Source organism: Scleropages formosus, chromosome 1 (genome assembly GCF_900964775.1).
Source record: "Scleropages formosus chromosome 1, fSclFor1.1, whole genome shotgun sequence".
NCBI lineage: Eukaryota > Metazoa > Chordata > Actinopteri > Osteoglossiformes > Osteoglossidae > Scleropages > Scleropages formosus.
Window position 1 is genome coordinate 40,519,348 of NC_041806.1, and position 15,204 is coordinate 40,534,551.

The 15,204-nt window shown below is 40.8% G+C and overlaps 2 protein-coding genes and 1 non-coding gene across 5 annotated transcripts; all 3 read left to right on the top strand.

Moving 5' to 3' along the window:
* Positions 1-141: 141 nt before the first annotated feature.
* Positions 142-7,195, top strand: rrm2 (ribonucleotide reductase M2 polypeptide). 2 transcript variants are annotated; one of them, XM_029257691.1, is made up of 10 exons: positions 142-224; positions 3,727-3,795; positions 4,620-4,760; positions 4,948-5,064; positions 5,310-5,443; positions 5,752-5,846; positions 5,930-6,063; positions 6,356-6,460; positions 6,553-6,666; positions 6,833-7,195. In XM_029257691.1, exons 3-10 carry the CDS (start codon positions 4,719-4,721, stop codon positions 6,983-6,985), a joined length of 894 nt encoding a protein of 297 aa, XP_029113524.1. In that variant the 5' UTR covers positions 142-224; positions 3,727-3,795; positions 4,620-4,718; the 3' UTR covers positions 6,986-7,195. The 2 variants fall into 2 exon arrangements, with proteins under 2 accessions (XP_029113524.1, XP_029113520.1); XM_029257687.1 differs by lacking the exon at positions 142-224 and adding an exon at positions 2,878-3,493.
* On the top strand, positions 5,538-5,674 carry LOC114912394 (small nucleolar RNA SNORD94). The gene has a single exon (XR_003798251.1). It is a non-coding gene; the product is annotated as a small nucleolar RNA SNORD94 (small nucleolar RNA).
* A 1,006-nt stretch (positions 7,196-8,201) lies between the features above and the next one.
* On the top strand, positions 8,202-14,710 carry lgals8a (galectin 8a). 2 transcript variants are annotated; one of them, XM_018743587.2, is made up of 9 exons: positions 8,202-8,372; positions 9,167-9,255; positions 10,099-10,309; positions 11,577-11,696; positions 12,015-12,068; positions 12,569-12,595; positions 13,176-13,264; positions 13,691-13,859; positions 13,954-14,710. In XM_018743587.2, exons 1-9 carry the CDS (start codon positions 8,334-8,336, stop codon positions 14,101-14,103), a joined length of 948 nt encoding a protein of 315 aa, XP_018599103.2. In that variant the 5' UTR covers positions 8,202-8,333; the 3' UTR covers positions 14,104-14,710. The 2 variants fall into 2 exon arrangements, with proteins under 2 accessions (XP_018599103.2, XP_018599104.1); XM_018743588.1 differs by lacking the exon at positions 12,015-12,068.
* The last annotated feature ends 494 nt before the right edge of the window (positions 14,711-15,204 follow it).

The window sequence follows — 15,204 nt, forward strand, 5'->3', positions numbered from 1 at the left end:
GATAGTAACAGTACACAGTAGAGTAAATCGTTCAGATGAACGCATAATTGGAAACGAGGGAACATGAGTTAAATCACGCGGCTGTTTCACAATATCACGAGATTTAAATACCCTGGGATTTCAGTTCGAGTGGTACTTATTTCATCAGATGTCTTGGAAAAAAACGTCAGTACTGGGGTGGAGGCTGAAGATTACCTACAGTGGTGACTGCATCCTCCGTGCACGTGAGTGAAAAGCATCTGCTCATAATTGGACTGCAGTACAGAATTTAAAAGAACAAATTATTATATAATAACTCGCATCGGACCCCCCCTGTGTTAAGATACCGTGACACCTGTTTCTTCAAGCATACTCGTTTGTTTCTTATTTACGGTGTTAAATTGTTGCAGCTGTCCGTGCTTACAACATAGAGCGCAAATAGATCAGAGGCGCCGTTGTGTTTTCTCGGATTAACATGAAAAGGTAAACAGCAAGTGTTGTCCTTTCTTCCCTTGTACACTTAGTAACAGCGACTATCAAATCACACATGAGGAAGGAGGAGTCCCAAAGGGGCGCGACCAATCAAAGAAGACGCGGTGACCTGGAATGGATTTAATTGGCTGGCTCCCTACCCGCCCCAATGCCTTACTGACCGACATTCTGAGGGAGAAGTGATGCGGCTGCGCAAGACGGTTGCGAGCAAAGCGATCGTCGTGTCGCTCCCCCCGCAAAAGTAGCACAAAGGATGGACGTGAATTTGTCATATGTACATAGGTTTAAAGACATCATGTTAAGTTCCTGCCCGCTTAGCTGTCGACAGAGAGCTCTTGGGCTGAAACATCCGCACACATTACATAAACTCACCACGAGTGCACTGCCTTCGTCAGCAGTGGCCTGAATATTATATAAGACGAAAGGGCGTTTCCAGAAGGAATCATTCACATCTATGTACATTTTTGCACAGGAATCTGTTTGTTTTTTTTTTTTTTCGCTGGTGGACCTTCCCTAATCGCTAAAAAAAACAACGAATCTTACAGTTAACATTACAAGATCTGTTTAATAGGCTACCCGTTACAAAATGAAATTCGTTTTGTAACTTGCGGTTGCTTTGTTTTTAGAGCAGCAGTGGGTTTGTGTGTGGTACCCACCTTTCCTGAGCGAAATGCTTCACAGGAAGGGAGTTCACTTGGTGATTTTGAGCAGGAAGTTCACCTTCAACAAACACCCTTACACACTGTCAATATTTAACACAGCTCCAGGGGTGGAAAATCCACTCTGCAAGATTGATGCGTCTTTGTTTCTATGCCCATAAACAAAAAAGCTAATTTAAAGTTTAATTTCTGCTCCTGCATGAATTAAAATGTAAATAATTAAAAATTAATTAAACTGAATTAAAATGTTTAATTCGGTCATGAAATTTAATTTTAAAAATTAAAATTTGAACTGTGAGGCACCAGTTTAGCCCAATGTGCCACCACATCCTTAATAGATAAAAAAAAGCTGATGTGTTCCATAGCTTTGTTGTATAACAAAAGGCCAGAGCTCTCCACAGAATAAAGTATAGTTACTCGAGGAATTAAAAAAAGAATTTCTGCAATGGTAAATGTATGTGCAGAACAAATCCAAGCTCAGAATAAGGTGGTGAAATGCACCCCAAGAGGTCAAGAGAATGATCTTCCTTCTAGTGTGCAGTACTGCATGGAAAAGGTCTCCAGTATGCCAGTACCTAATGGCTGTAATGACTTTCATCCTTTAAATTAATCGTTCTGAAGATGGGTTACAAATCCACACTAAAGGGAAAAATTTCATCTAATGAAACGAGTGGGGGGGCGCAGTGGGTTGGACCGGGTCCTGCTCTCCGGTGGGTCTGGGGTTCGAGTCCCGCTTGGGGTGCCTTGCGACGGATTGGCGTCCCGTCCTGGGTGTGGGTGTGTCCCCTCCAGCCCTATGCCCTGAGTTGCCGGGTTAGGCTCTGGCTCTCTGCGACCCTGTATGGGACAAGCGGTTCAGAAAGTGTGTGTGTGTGTGTGTGTGTGAGAGAGAAACAAGAGTGAGGCCTAAAGGTGACGTTTACAATTAAAAACAAAAGCTGCATTTCAGTCTTCTGACCTAAAGGTGGCGATATAATTGTATAAAGAGAGTTACTTTGCGCAATATCGTTTACTCATACACTCTTTACACCGCTTTTGTGGAATATGGCGGGTCTAAATGTCATGGAATTTTAACTGTAAGCAGAGAAAACAAAGGAATTGTCTTTTTGATTACTTTTTCTTTTTTTACTAGCAGCCTTTTTTCTGTGCTAAAAAATTAAATAGTACGACATATCTGACAGCAGTATCATTGTCTGCATGATTCTTTTTGGAAGAGCACTGCGTGATCTGTTGGCAGCCTGTTTTTAACTTATGACTTCGCAAATACCACACACAGAAAATACTCATTTCACCATATCGAGCTAAAAAAAATTTAAAAATAAATTTAATCTAGTTAGTCTTTAAACACGATCGAACCTATTTTGTCATCATGAATATTCTTCAGTTTCAGGGAGACAGGGATCGCTCAATTTAATAAAAAAGCAAAATACAATTGGAACATAACACGACCTATTTTACATTTACAGGCATTTTTCCCAAAGCGAAATATGGATATTAATCGATATAAAAGTAGACGACCTATTTATTACCGATCCTCTCCATTTTAATTAAAATTGTTTTAATTCAGTTTGGTTCTCTTTGTATTCAAAGAGCTGGACCAGGTAAATGTAGGAGAAATTAAGCAAGAATAGCTGCTGTAGTAGCATTGATAGAACTACCATACCATTTTAAGCACATGCTGAATGTTACGCAATTTGAAAAAGTAAGCTGCAAAAATCCAGTTTCCATCGTGGTATTCATTTAACATCTTTCAAAAATACTGGCTATGAGAATATTTTTCAAATCATTTAAAATGTTGCTTCAAACGTATACATTTTTATATTTTACCTCGATATCTCAGCGTTTTAACAATAGATTTCTAAACGCGCCTTTTCTTCTTAGGTGCATGTTTCCCGGCTTTTGACTCGTTTGAAATTCCCGCGATCTTGCAAACCCCAGTAAAATCTTATTGGCTGTAGCTCTTTGGGTCTTTAACTTTGCGATGACGTAACAGCTTCTTATTGGTCGGCCAAATCGAGCGCCAAGAGTGAAATAAATAGAGCAAAGAGTTCAGCTGTTTCATTTTGCGCTTGCCTGCTGCTTCTAGGTAGTATGTGTATATAGTTTTAGTTGCAAATTGCTGCCCCCTTTTTTTAAAAAGTTAATTTTTATTTAGTAGTTTTATTTGCAGAGCCTTTTACACAATAGTTTAGTTGTATTTTCTTTAGTTTTTTTTTTTTTTTTTTTTTCCCCCCCTTTTGGCGCGGTACAATTTCCCTGAATTAAAGATGATGAGCGCTCGCAGTCCTCTCTCCACCAAGAATGAAGGCTCTATGGTTGTGTCTAAAATGGAGCGCGCTTCTTTCGCGGACAAGGAGAACACGGTAAGATGATTTAAGATGCTTAGTTTTCTACACATTTATTAATGGTTATGCTCAGTTTTCACTTACTCACCGCCTCCTTTTCCGGTATAAAATGAAACTCTTCATACCTTGGGCTTGTTTTATCACTATCATCATGTTCTCATAATATAGGTTTGCGTTCAGCTGGGAAAGAAAAATGTGTAATTCAACTGTGAGACTAAACGTGAAGGTCGCTGTCCTTTCGTTTCTTTCAGCCCCCGAGTGTGAACTCTACCCGAATCCTCGCATCCAAAACGGCGCGAAAAATATTCGACGAAACTGAGGTAAAGAGCTCATCTTGTTTGTGTCCCAATGAAGGTGTATTTTAGACGTATTAATAATTATGCCTCGAAAAATGTAATTGTCGGTCACTGGGACCAGTTTTTGGCGCCTAATCATGGGGAGGGGTGTTTCACAATGGCCTGTTTCTTAGCCCTTCCTGTTGTGCAATCGGGGGGGGGGGGGGGAGATAAGAAGTAGAAGCTCCTCTATAAACTTTGTTGTAACTTTATGGCTAGTTTATGTATTTTTTTTTTTCTGCCCTATTGTTTTATTGCTATATAATTGAATCAGATCGGACGGTGGCGCCGTATCTCATCTGCGCCTGGGTTCTATAAAATATATGGCAGTTTTTACATTTAATGTTCGGTTCTTCCTTATTTCATTCTTTTAGCACATGCTTTTTTCCACAAAAAAATACAATGAATGTGTTACAAACGGAAGGAGGCGAGATCTGGCTGCAGACACGTGGCTGTAGACGTGCAGCGTCACAAGCAGCATCACCATCCATGAACATCACAAAAGTAGCTACAGATGGGTTTTCCGATTATTAAACAAATGATTTCTTTAGGCACTTGCATGTTTGTCCTGCACTTAGAAGATCAGGGGACAAGTGAGTCCACAGTCTAATATGTTTCAGCAAAATTGGTCATTCCCAATTGCCTTTGTGTGTGAGAGAGAGACAATTTAGTGAAGGCTTAGTGTCCTGTACAGGGTGTTTTCCCTCATGCACTATGGTACAGGTATAGGCTCCAGACTGCTGTGACCCTCCTTTCGGATCAGCAGTTACAGGTGGTGAGTGTTGATGTTTAGCTCTTTCTCTTTACAGGAGAAGCCCGCAAAGGCATCCGTGCAGGACGAGCCGCTCCTGAGGGACAACCCGCAGCGCTTTGTCATCTTCCCCATCCAGTACCACGACATCTGGCAAATGTACAAGAAGGCAGAGGCCTCCTTCTGGACGGCAGAGGAGGTACACCGCCTGGGCTTGGCGTTTTTCATATTGCTATTTATTTGACACCCCTGACTAAGCTCACTTGGAATGTGAGCTTTACAATGATAACCACTATGCTTCCTGCTGCACCCCTAGGCAGCAACTAGATTGCTGTTGGAGTTCTGATGTTGCCAGGATGGCTTAATCTTATGTTCTGTTTTTGCAGGTGGACCTGTCCAAGGATTTACAGCACTGGGAGTCACTAAAGGATGAAGAGAGATACTTCATCTCCCATGTTCTGGCTTTCTTTGCAGCCAGCGATGGCATTGTGAATGAGAACTTGGTAAGTCACACTAGCTCATACCTGAGCATGAGACATGCATTCATTTGTCATGAGTTTTCCAACACAAATCACCAGTTGTCACCTGCACTTTGAATAGTGAAGTTCATGAGAACATGTACAATAAAATGCAGTTTTAAATGTTCTGGCTTTTTTTTTTTTCTGAAATTTTCGTGCAGTATTGCGTTGAAGGCTTGACAGCCTAGCAAACTTACAAGTTTCTTTGACTGGGGTTGCCTTGCTTTCAGGTGGAGCGTTTCAGCCAGGAGGTACAGGTGACAGAAGCCCGCTGTTTCTATGGTTTTCAAATTGCCATGGAGAACATCCACTCAGAAATGTACAGCCTCCTTATTGACACCTACATCAAAGATCCCAAAGAAAGGTGAGTTCTGCCCCAGTTATATGTACCTAGAAGTTATGATGGGGAAAAGCTTGAATAAATTCTTGTATGCACAAGTGTTTTGAAGCATTGTTGACTTGCAATGATGATTGGCGCAGGGGTACGTACCTCAGCCAGTGATGGGGGCTGAGTGTTGGTGTTTCCCGTACAGGCGGGCATGTGCCCTGCTGGACAGGAGCACTGACACGAGACAGACGCCATAGTCTGAGCCTTGGCAGTTTCTTACCTTGTGTATTTTGGTTATGTGATGGTATGATCACCTTTTTAAGTGTTGACTTTGCCTTATGTAGGGAATACCTCTTCAATGCAATTGAGACGCTGCCTTGCGTGAAGAAGAAGGCTGACTGGGCACTGAACTGGATTGGAAACCGGAATGCTCAATATGGTATGTTGGCTTTAAAGCGGTTTTCATATTGTGACTAACTAATGATTGCTGCCTAACACAGGGTTTTTGTGTCTGAACTCCAGGTGAACGTGTAGTGGCCTTTGCTGCAGTGGAAGGAATTTTCTTCTCTGGGTCATTTGCTGCAATTTTCTGGTTGAAAAAGAGGGGCCTGATGCCTGGTCTCACATTCTCCAATGAGCTCATTAGCAGGGATGAGGTGAGACCCTTTCATTCAACATTGCCCTGAATTGCATGTTTCTCTCAACAGCTCAGCTGGAAGGGGCAAACTGAACAAGCACAGCTGTAGTCGACCTACTGACAATGGCTTAATAAAATATTTGGGTGCTGTATTTAAGTGAACAATCTGATCTTTTCAACAGGACAACTTGCTTTTCACATTTTCACCTTTTTGGTATGAAAAAATTAAGCTGATATGATGCCTAACCAGTTGTTTATGAAGCTAGATTCTTGTTCTTTGACAATAATATGCATGTCTTATGTTTCCTTAGGGTCTTCATTGTGACTTTGCCTGTCTCATGTTCAAGCACTTGATACACAAACCCTCAGAAGAAACTGTTAAGCAGATCATAATGAATGCTGTTGAAATTGAGCAGGTAAGTGTGTGTGTGTGTGTGTGTGGGGGGGGGGGGGGGGTGTCGGCATTATAGAATATAAACTCCTTGCTAACATACATCTAACTTTTCAGGAGTTCCTCACACAAGCTCTCCCAGTAAAGCTCATTGGCATGAATTGTATGCTGATGAAGCAGTACATTGAGTTTGTTGCTGACAGGCTGATGCTGGAGTTGGGTTTCAAGAAGGTAACTATTCTCTGCAATTACACATTGCACTGATAATGTTCAGAAACATGATGCTGTGCTTATGATAAATTTATGAGCCAGCAGATTTCTAGGTTGATGTGTTGATTTACTGGACTTTCCCTGTGAAGTTGCTGCTTTTGCCAATTAAATTCTCTTCTTTCTTCAGATCTACCAAGTGGAAAATCCCTTTGACTTCATGGAGAACATTTCACTGGAGGGAAAGACTAACTTCTTTGAGAAAAGGGTTGGGGAGTACCAGCGGATGGGGGTTATGTCAGGGCCCACAGACAACACCTTCCGCCTAGATGCTGATTTCTGAGCCCTCACTGCCTCTTTTAGACTTAACTGCATTAAAGTACTTGAAGGGAGCAAGATGGAACTGCCTGTTTGGACAAAATACTTTCTATTCCCACCACACTGCCATAGACCTGTATCCAAAGTTGCCTGCACCATGTGCTGCTGGATGAGGTTGCAGGACTGGACTGTTTGCACACAGTCCACTTTACTGCATTGTTCTTTAGATCCATGTATCCCAATTTTCCCTTAGTTCAGTTTTTTATAAAAACCTGAATTTTGTAATAACTAATGTCATGCAGTAATTGTGTATATAATGTAACTGAATTGACAAGCTGTCATGTCATTGTATGTAAGTTAATAGTGTTTTAATAAAGTGTAAATTGCTTAATTGTGCAACACTTACTTGAGTAGTTTCAGCTACCCTGTATCGTACAAGTCAAGAATACAGAAGTGCAGGAAGAGCTTTATGGACAAACTTTCATAGCATATCTTCCCATAATAACTTGTGGTATGTATCATGTACCAGTCTATAGAAGTGAAATTGGAATAGGAAGTATATAGATAACAGCACATGGTGATTAATTCATATAGGGATTATAAAAGTGTCCAAAAGAGATGTAATGTATGAGACCGTCTTAAGCAGTTCTGTGGGGTGCTGCAGTTCATTCCACACGGGGGCCAAAATGAAAACTTTTAGTGTGGGGGTGAGGGGTGGGTCTTTTTTTTTTATTTTCTTGGATGCCTTACAGGTGGGACCCCTAAGGGATTATTGGAATAAATGAATGAATACACTCATTACTCACGAGTAGGGAGGTGATCAGGATTGATTCTTAAACATTTTGAAGGTTCTTAACCAGAGTGCTGAAGTTGATCTATGGGGAGGCAATGGAAAGCATTAACAAGTGGTGATAGGGGAATATGTGGGCAGGGTGAACATTGCTCAGTGACATGAGACCCTGCAGAGAACTGTTGGAGTATTGCAGATTTCAGAAGATATGCCTGTTTTACACTGTCTTTTGTAGGTAATGTCATGTGCTGAACTGGAGAGTCGGCAAATTACAAAGGCAATTCGGTAGCCACTCTCAGAAATTACCAGAGGCTGAGCAAGAAATCCTCAAACTTTTTCTGATCCCTAACTTTTAGCGTGGTTCGGTTTATTGTTGTACCTTGGGCTGTGAGGTCACGTGTCTCTCCTCCAATTGGTTGGCACTATCCAAGCTCCGCCCACAACTCACAAACGCGGAAGTGCAAATATTGCGGGGACAGGCAGCTAATAAAAAGCACGGGACTGGGTATTATCCGCTTCTTAGTATTCAAACATCGCATTCTGCTCAGATTTATTCATTGAAGGGCTGGAAACAATCGCGACGATGTCCGTTGCAAACCCGAGGCAAAGCTTTTTAAACCCGGTGAGAGTCGAGTATTTCATTCATTGGTAGCTTGTTTAGCTAGCTGCTAGCAGCTAGCTCAATCTATAGCTCATAATGTGATGTCATATATCCGTTAAAACTAACTTCTCTTATGATTTATCTCGGTTACAACAAAGTTCTTTTATATATCTATTCGGTCACGATTCTACAACATAATAATAATATTCAGCGCTCCGCGTTAGCCAGCAAGCAGGGAAGGCGAGTTTCGTGATTCTAATCTAATGTAAATATTCTCACAAATTATTTGTTGCATCCTTTGGTTGGGAATTGTAATAAGTGATATATAACCACACACACGTGTGTTTGTGTGTGTATGTATGTATGTATGTTCTATGTAATATGTCTGTGTGTGTGTGTGTGTGTATATTATGTATGTATGTATGTATGTATGTATGTATGTATGTGTATGTATGTTGTCTATTAAATTACTTATTGTGTGTGTGTGTGTGTGTGTGTGTGTGTATGTGTGTGTATTATATTGCTGGAAAACAACAGGCTGTGCATGTTCACAGGGCCTTAATTGTATTTAATGTATTTATGCTTAAGTTAATGTGTCAGTGAATGGTAAGTATTTGTTCAAGTACCACAGCTCAGGTGTCATGTGGTTATTTTTCTTGAGTTCTTCCACAGCTGCTTCAGGTTAAACCTGAGGGTGTGATGTGGGGCTTTAATGAATCTTTAGACAAGTTAATCCCGGGGTTTGAATACGAGTCCCATTTAAATGTAATGCTGGACTGTATAATTTCCTCACTTTCATTGAACGGGCCTTTCAGACGATTCCCTTCGCCGGAACAATCCTGGGAGGACTGCAGCCAGGAGAAATGGTGCTCATCCAAGGTGCTGTCCTCAGCGATGCTGACAGGTGTGTGTTGACAGGTTTGGTTCTTCACTGGAAATCTGAACTAACAGGTTTTTGAGATTTCGTGCCATGTAGTGATCTCGATTCTCGCTTTTAAATACATTTTGAGCTCCATATTGGTTGACTGTGAAGAGGCCAGTTTCCACTTGTTGAGTTGTATATGAAAGGAGTGAGAGATCATCCGGTTGATGGTTTACAGTCAGTCAGGAGTTGGTGTGTCATAATTTCCCACCTGCTAATTTATACAACACCGGTGCGTATTGCTACTTAAATTCCAGGACTAGCAAGTTTATAGCCATTCATCATATTAAAAAAAAAAAAAAAAAAAAATTTTTACAAAAACCTTTAATGTTGTCCGCTGGGGTGGGACTGAAGCCATTAAGTAAGCATTTCCATAAGTGTGCAGTTTACATTCATTTATTCCACTGATGTTTTTCTCCAAAGCGACTTACAATTATTTACCCATTGATACAACTGGGTAATTTTTCTGGTCAAATTTTAGGGTAAGTACTCTTCTCAAGGGTACTACAGCTGGAAGGGGATTCAGACCTGCAACCTTTGGGTCCAAAGGCAGCAGCTCTAACCACTGCACTACCAGCTGTCCCTCAGTTTAATTGACAACAAAAGGGAAAATGTCTTTATGCTGTTGAAGTAATTCTTTATCACTTAATAGGAACTATAACCAAGATGCTGCCTTAATTGTCAGATGTTTTCAAACTTAATATGTAGCTGTTACATATTGTAGTACTTGTTGCATGTCAAAATCCTACAAGTTGTAATGATGTAGCAGTTAGTTGGTTGTTATTTTACTTCTGGACCTGATCAGCTACTATGTGCTATTGACAGGTTTCAGGTGGACCTTACCTGTGGAAGCAGCACCAAACCCCGGGCAGATATAGCCTTCCACTTCAATCCCCGCTTCAGGAAGTCTCCGTGCATTGTCTGCAATTCCCTGCAGCAGGAGCGCTGGGGCAAGGAGGAGATCCACTACCAGATGCCCCTCCAGCAGGGGGCTGCCTTTGAGATCATCATATTGGTTCAGAAGGACATGTTCAAGGTGTGTATCACCCAGGGCTTTTTTTTTTTTTTGCACTGTCCAAGATGCTTTTTCAATATGTGACAGACCTTGAGGTCTGGTGATATGAAACGAGGCACGCTAGAGCTTCTGACACTGTTACTTAATTGTCCCTGGTAAAACTATAATTGTCTTAATAGATCATATTGAAACTGCATGGATGGAGAAAAGCATATTTCTAGAAAATCAAATCTAACATTATTTACATTTATTCGCTTAGCAGATGCTTTTCTCCAAAGCAACTTACAATGGATTCTATGTAGTGTTACTAGCCCACACACCTTATTCACTGTGGTGACTTACACTGCTAGATACACTTCTTACAATGGGTCACTCATCCATACATCAGTAAAACGCGCTCTCTCTGTGTCACTCACACACTCTGGGGAAACCTGAACAGCATGTCTTTGGACTGTGGGAGGAAACCAGAGCACCCAGAGGAAACCCACGCGGACATGGGGAGAACATGCAAACCCACATTCACCACCCAGGCACTGTGAGACAGCAGCGCGACTCGCTATGCTGCTGTGCTGCCCGGTGTGACTGTTACCAAAAATATGAAAAAGGGGAGCACTGCTGAGTCATGTACCTTATAATCTAATGTCTTTGCTGTCAATTGCTAGAAATGCTCAGGATGCAAGCTTAGTGCTCAATACATTTTTTCCCCCCACAAGCACTAACATTGTTAATATTAAATGAAGTGTATTGGAAGTCAAAGAAATTGATTTGCCTACTCAAAACAGCCAGATAGCTTAACCTGATGCCCTCCTGTCTCTGTGATAAACTGACACTTCTCTGCTTTGCTGTTAGTATAACTTCTCTAAAATGGGCAGTGCAGTGGATCCATCAGAGCCATTTGTGGAGAATGGCAGAGTTAATTTTATTTTCGCATTCCCACATTGGGTTTACAGCTGCTCTGTTCCTAAAGATCTCTAGTTAAATGATCCCTTCTAACATGAGCTAAATTTGACGTTTTCGTGTTTGCTTCTGTAATAGCAGCAAAAATGTTTCTCCACTATTTCCATCTTATGCTTTTGGATATCAGCTGCATTTATGATGAATCTATTTTTGTGTGGTGCAGTTACCAGCTTCTGGACTGCAGTGACTTAGTTATTTACCATTTGATCAAGTCGCAGACCCACAAGGATCTAGTGTTTACTGGTGGCAAACAAAACACAGAGTATAAATGACTTGTTAGTCATTTTAAGTGCATACACATTTACTGATGTTCTTAATGGTTTTCTTCTAGGTGGCAGTGAATGGTGCTCATCTGCTGGAGTACAAATATAGGCTGGACCTGCGCCGGGTGGACACGATAGGGGTATCTGGGAAGGTCAAAGTACAGGCTATTGGCTTTATCCCAGGCTCAGTGAGTAACCCAGCCAGTTTTCTACAGATTCATACTTTTGCATGTAACGCCCATCCAATGAACCATTAAAACATTTCTGTTAATGTTTGGGGTCATGATGCATAAATTAAACCTACCATTTGTCATATGTAAGTTACATGTCCTATTGATTTTGGAAATTTTGCTTCATGAGTTTGGGACTGTTAGCATGTGTCAGACTTCATAAGGGTGCATTAAAAGTGGAGATTTTGCAAGCATGAGTCATATCTTCGCAGTGCTTTGTAGTGTGTGTTGTGGTGCTGTTGATCATGGTGTGGAGTGTCTTGCTTCCATTTTCAGACCTCAGTCCAAACTCCTCCATCTAGTGTGGTGACCAAGGGCTCAGAGTCTAATGTAAGGCGATCCCTTCCAATCGCAGTTTTTTCCTCCCCCCCTCTCTTTCTTCATAGTCATTCAGTCCTTGGTTCAGTTCCGTGTGTTATGTGCCTGTTGTTGCTTGATGATATTCATATTTCATTAGCTCAGGATTACTGGGAGTCCATCTCATTTATCATTTGATTTTTTTTTAACAGTATTTGAGGGTTATTTTTGTGCAGTCTACTCAGTGTAAGACCTCACTGAGCATCTATGAATGTGCTTTGTAAACTGCCTTTAGCTATGAACTTTTAATCAATGGGTTAATCATGTATTTGCACACTGTTGCGTAGTCTGTAAAAACTTCACGTGCCTTTTGTTGTGGTGGGGTCTAAGTCAGCAGTGTATGCTGGATAATAGCTTTCTTCAGATATTGTTACTGAACTCTTGTCTGTCTGTCTTCACACTTATTTTTTTTACTTGTAAAATGTGTTTCTCCACTGAAGTCCGATTATAGTGACACCTCTTTTTCCCCTCAGGCAGTATTTTCAGAGTCTGGTGACTTGGTGAGTTTCTTCTCACACTTTTGTATAAAACTAAGAGACATACTCATTTCTCACGTTAGGAAATTCAGTAGAGAAAAATGGTTTATACATTTCATCTTGGCAAAACTTAAGTTTTTTTCTTTTTACTGTTTTTAAAGGATGATCGGAGCTTTGGGTTTTGAAATTGAAAGATGATCGCTCTTTAATCAACAATGTCTATCAGTGTTGGTGGGAAATAATATGGGTCATTACACAGACAGACATGGACTGGTGACTTTCTTGTTTTAGTTTCTTGACTTTTTGTGTTCGGTTTGTTTTTGGTTTTTAATTAGAAACCATTAATGGCACAGATTTAAACTTGAGGCAAATTACACTTTAGAATTGTATTGAACATTGAAAAAAGTACTTGCATAAAACAAAATGTTGATCGCATTTAGAATTTTGAGTGGAACCTTGTAAATTATATCATTATAAGTTGTATGTTTTCTGAATGTGTGAGGAGAACTTTGTGGATGCTCTACACCTGGTGGTTTGTGAAGTATGATGAAGTTCTTTCCATTTCTGTGACCCTTGAATGCTGATCCTTATGTGTGGATTGCAGAGTCTTCCCTACAAGGGGAGATTGCTGAGGGGTCTGAGTGCTGGAAACACCATCACAATAAAAGGCCATATTAGCCTCTACCCACACAGGTAAGCAAGACCAGCTCTATAAATGGGTTTGAATGTGCAAGTAGCTTGGTGTGCAAACCTAACGTTGTACATTGCTCTGGAGAAAAGTGTTTGTTTTTTTTTTTTTTTTTTTTTTTTTTTTTTTAACAAAAAAAAAAGTTGATAGCTTAAAAAAAAAAGAAACTTGGAATTCAGCTTTTTTTAAAATTTTTTTTAATTCTGTGTGTTTGCACATCCTCAGTAACTTGACATCACTGCTGTATACTGCATTCTTTGTTCACTGATTAATAATGTAGCAAAGAATTGAACTTTTGTCTCTGACAACTGATCGAATTCATTGCACGTCAGTTTAATTCAGAATTTCATGAGGAAATGTCAGTTCATAATGTTACCAACTTTTAGATTAAAACATAATGAGTGTGAGGGTTCCCCATCACTGTCCTGTAGCTTCACGGTGAACCTGCGCATTAGCAACACTGAGGACATCGCTCTACACCTGAATCCCCGTCTCAAGGCAAGTGTCTTCATCCGCAACTCCTTCCTGGACGATTCCTGGGGCCCTGAGGAGAATGCCCTGTCCGGTGCCTTCCCCTTCCTGCCTGGGGAATACTTTGAGGTAACGTCCTCTGCTGAGTGTCTGAACTTTGCACCCAGCACCTTTGCCAGACCGCCTCCTCACTACCACTCTTTAACATCTTTCACTTCTGCAGATGATCATCCGATGTGATGCCCACCTGTTCAAGGTGGCTGTAAATGGGGTTCACCTGTTGGACTACAAGCATCGGGTGCAGGATGTGAGTTGCATTGATGAGCTGGAGATCCTGGGTGATCTGCAGCTCCTGGACATTAAGCTGTGGTAACCCTGTTCATCAGGCCTGGCCCCGCCCACATCCCCTCAGCTCTGGACCCCTGCCACCTTGAACATGTACAGTTCTTATCAACTTGTGAATGACTGTTGGGTCTCATGGAACTCTGTCCCCCTCCTCTCACATCTTTTTAGTTATGCCAGTCTGATTACACTCATTTTCTTCAGCATTAGATTTTTAACCTTGTTTTATGTAATAGACTGACTGAATGTATTATGAAAACTGTCAGTCGACTGCATCTGTTTTTAAGATATCAGAAAAAATGCTTAAATGATCAAGTGCAGTATATAATCTATTGCCGTAGCAAGATTATAGATATTTCTGGTATATATTGGAGATGGGGAAACCAGGTTGAACAGGCAGTTTTAAGCATGATTGATGTATCAGGTTTTTGAAGGATTTATTGTGCTTTTTACCCAGATAAAACTGAGGAAGTCTGAGGGTTTAATCATTTATCATATTTTTTACTCTTCTGTTAATATAGAATGAATGAAAATTACATTGTAACTCATAGTTTAATACAGCACTTTTGACACCATTATGAGATACAGATGTACATCAAAATTATAAAAAGCACAGTAAAAATGTGGTGATAAGTGTATATTAAAGTTCATGTTCTTTGGGGGGTACCGGACTGGACTTTGGCTCTGCACTCTATACATGTTATACTTGGGAGTCTAGTTGGGACCTTGAACGGATAGTTTCCTTGTTAAAACACAGTGTATTAGAGATTGGATTTGTATGCAGCTTTGCGAGTGCTTCGGACAGGTAGGTAAATGACCCAATGAAAGAGCTGAAGGCACTGGCAGTCTGGAATTCATTCTTCATCCATTTTCACTATGCTTACCAGAGCAATCTGCACCACAGTAAAGCCATAGGAACCAATGAATCAATCAGGGAGACTGAGGGAACCACAGGGGGTAACTGTAACCACCTCTATGCAAGTTGTCTTTTCTCACTGTTACTTACAGCCCAGAATGCTGTGATGTTTCCTTGTGGGTGGGATACATGTGGTCATCTGTTAAACTTTGCCTTCACTCCACAGACTGATTTTAAAATATACTTTAAATTTACCAAGTTAAAATTAACCAGATC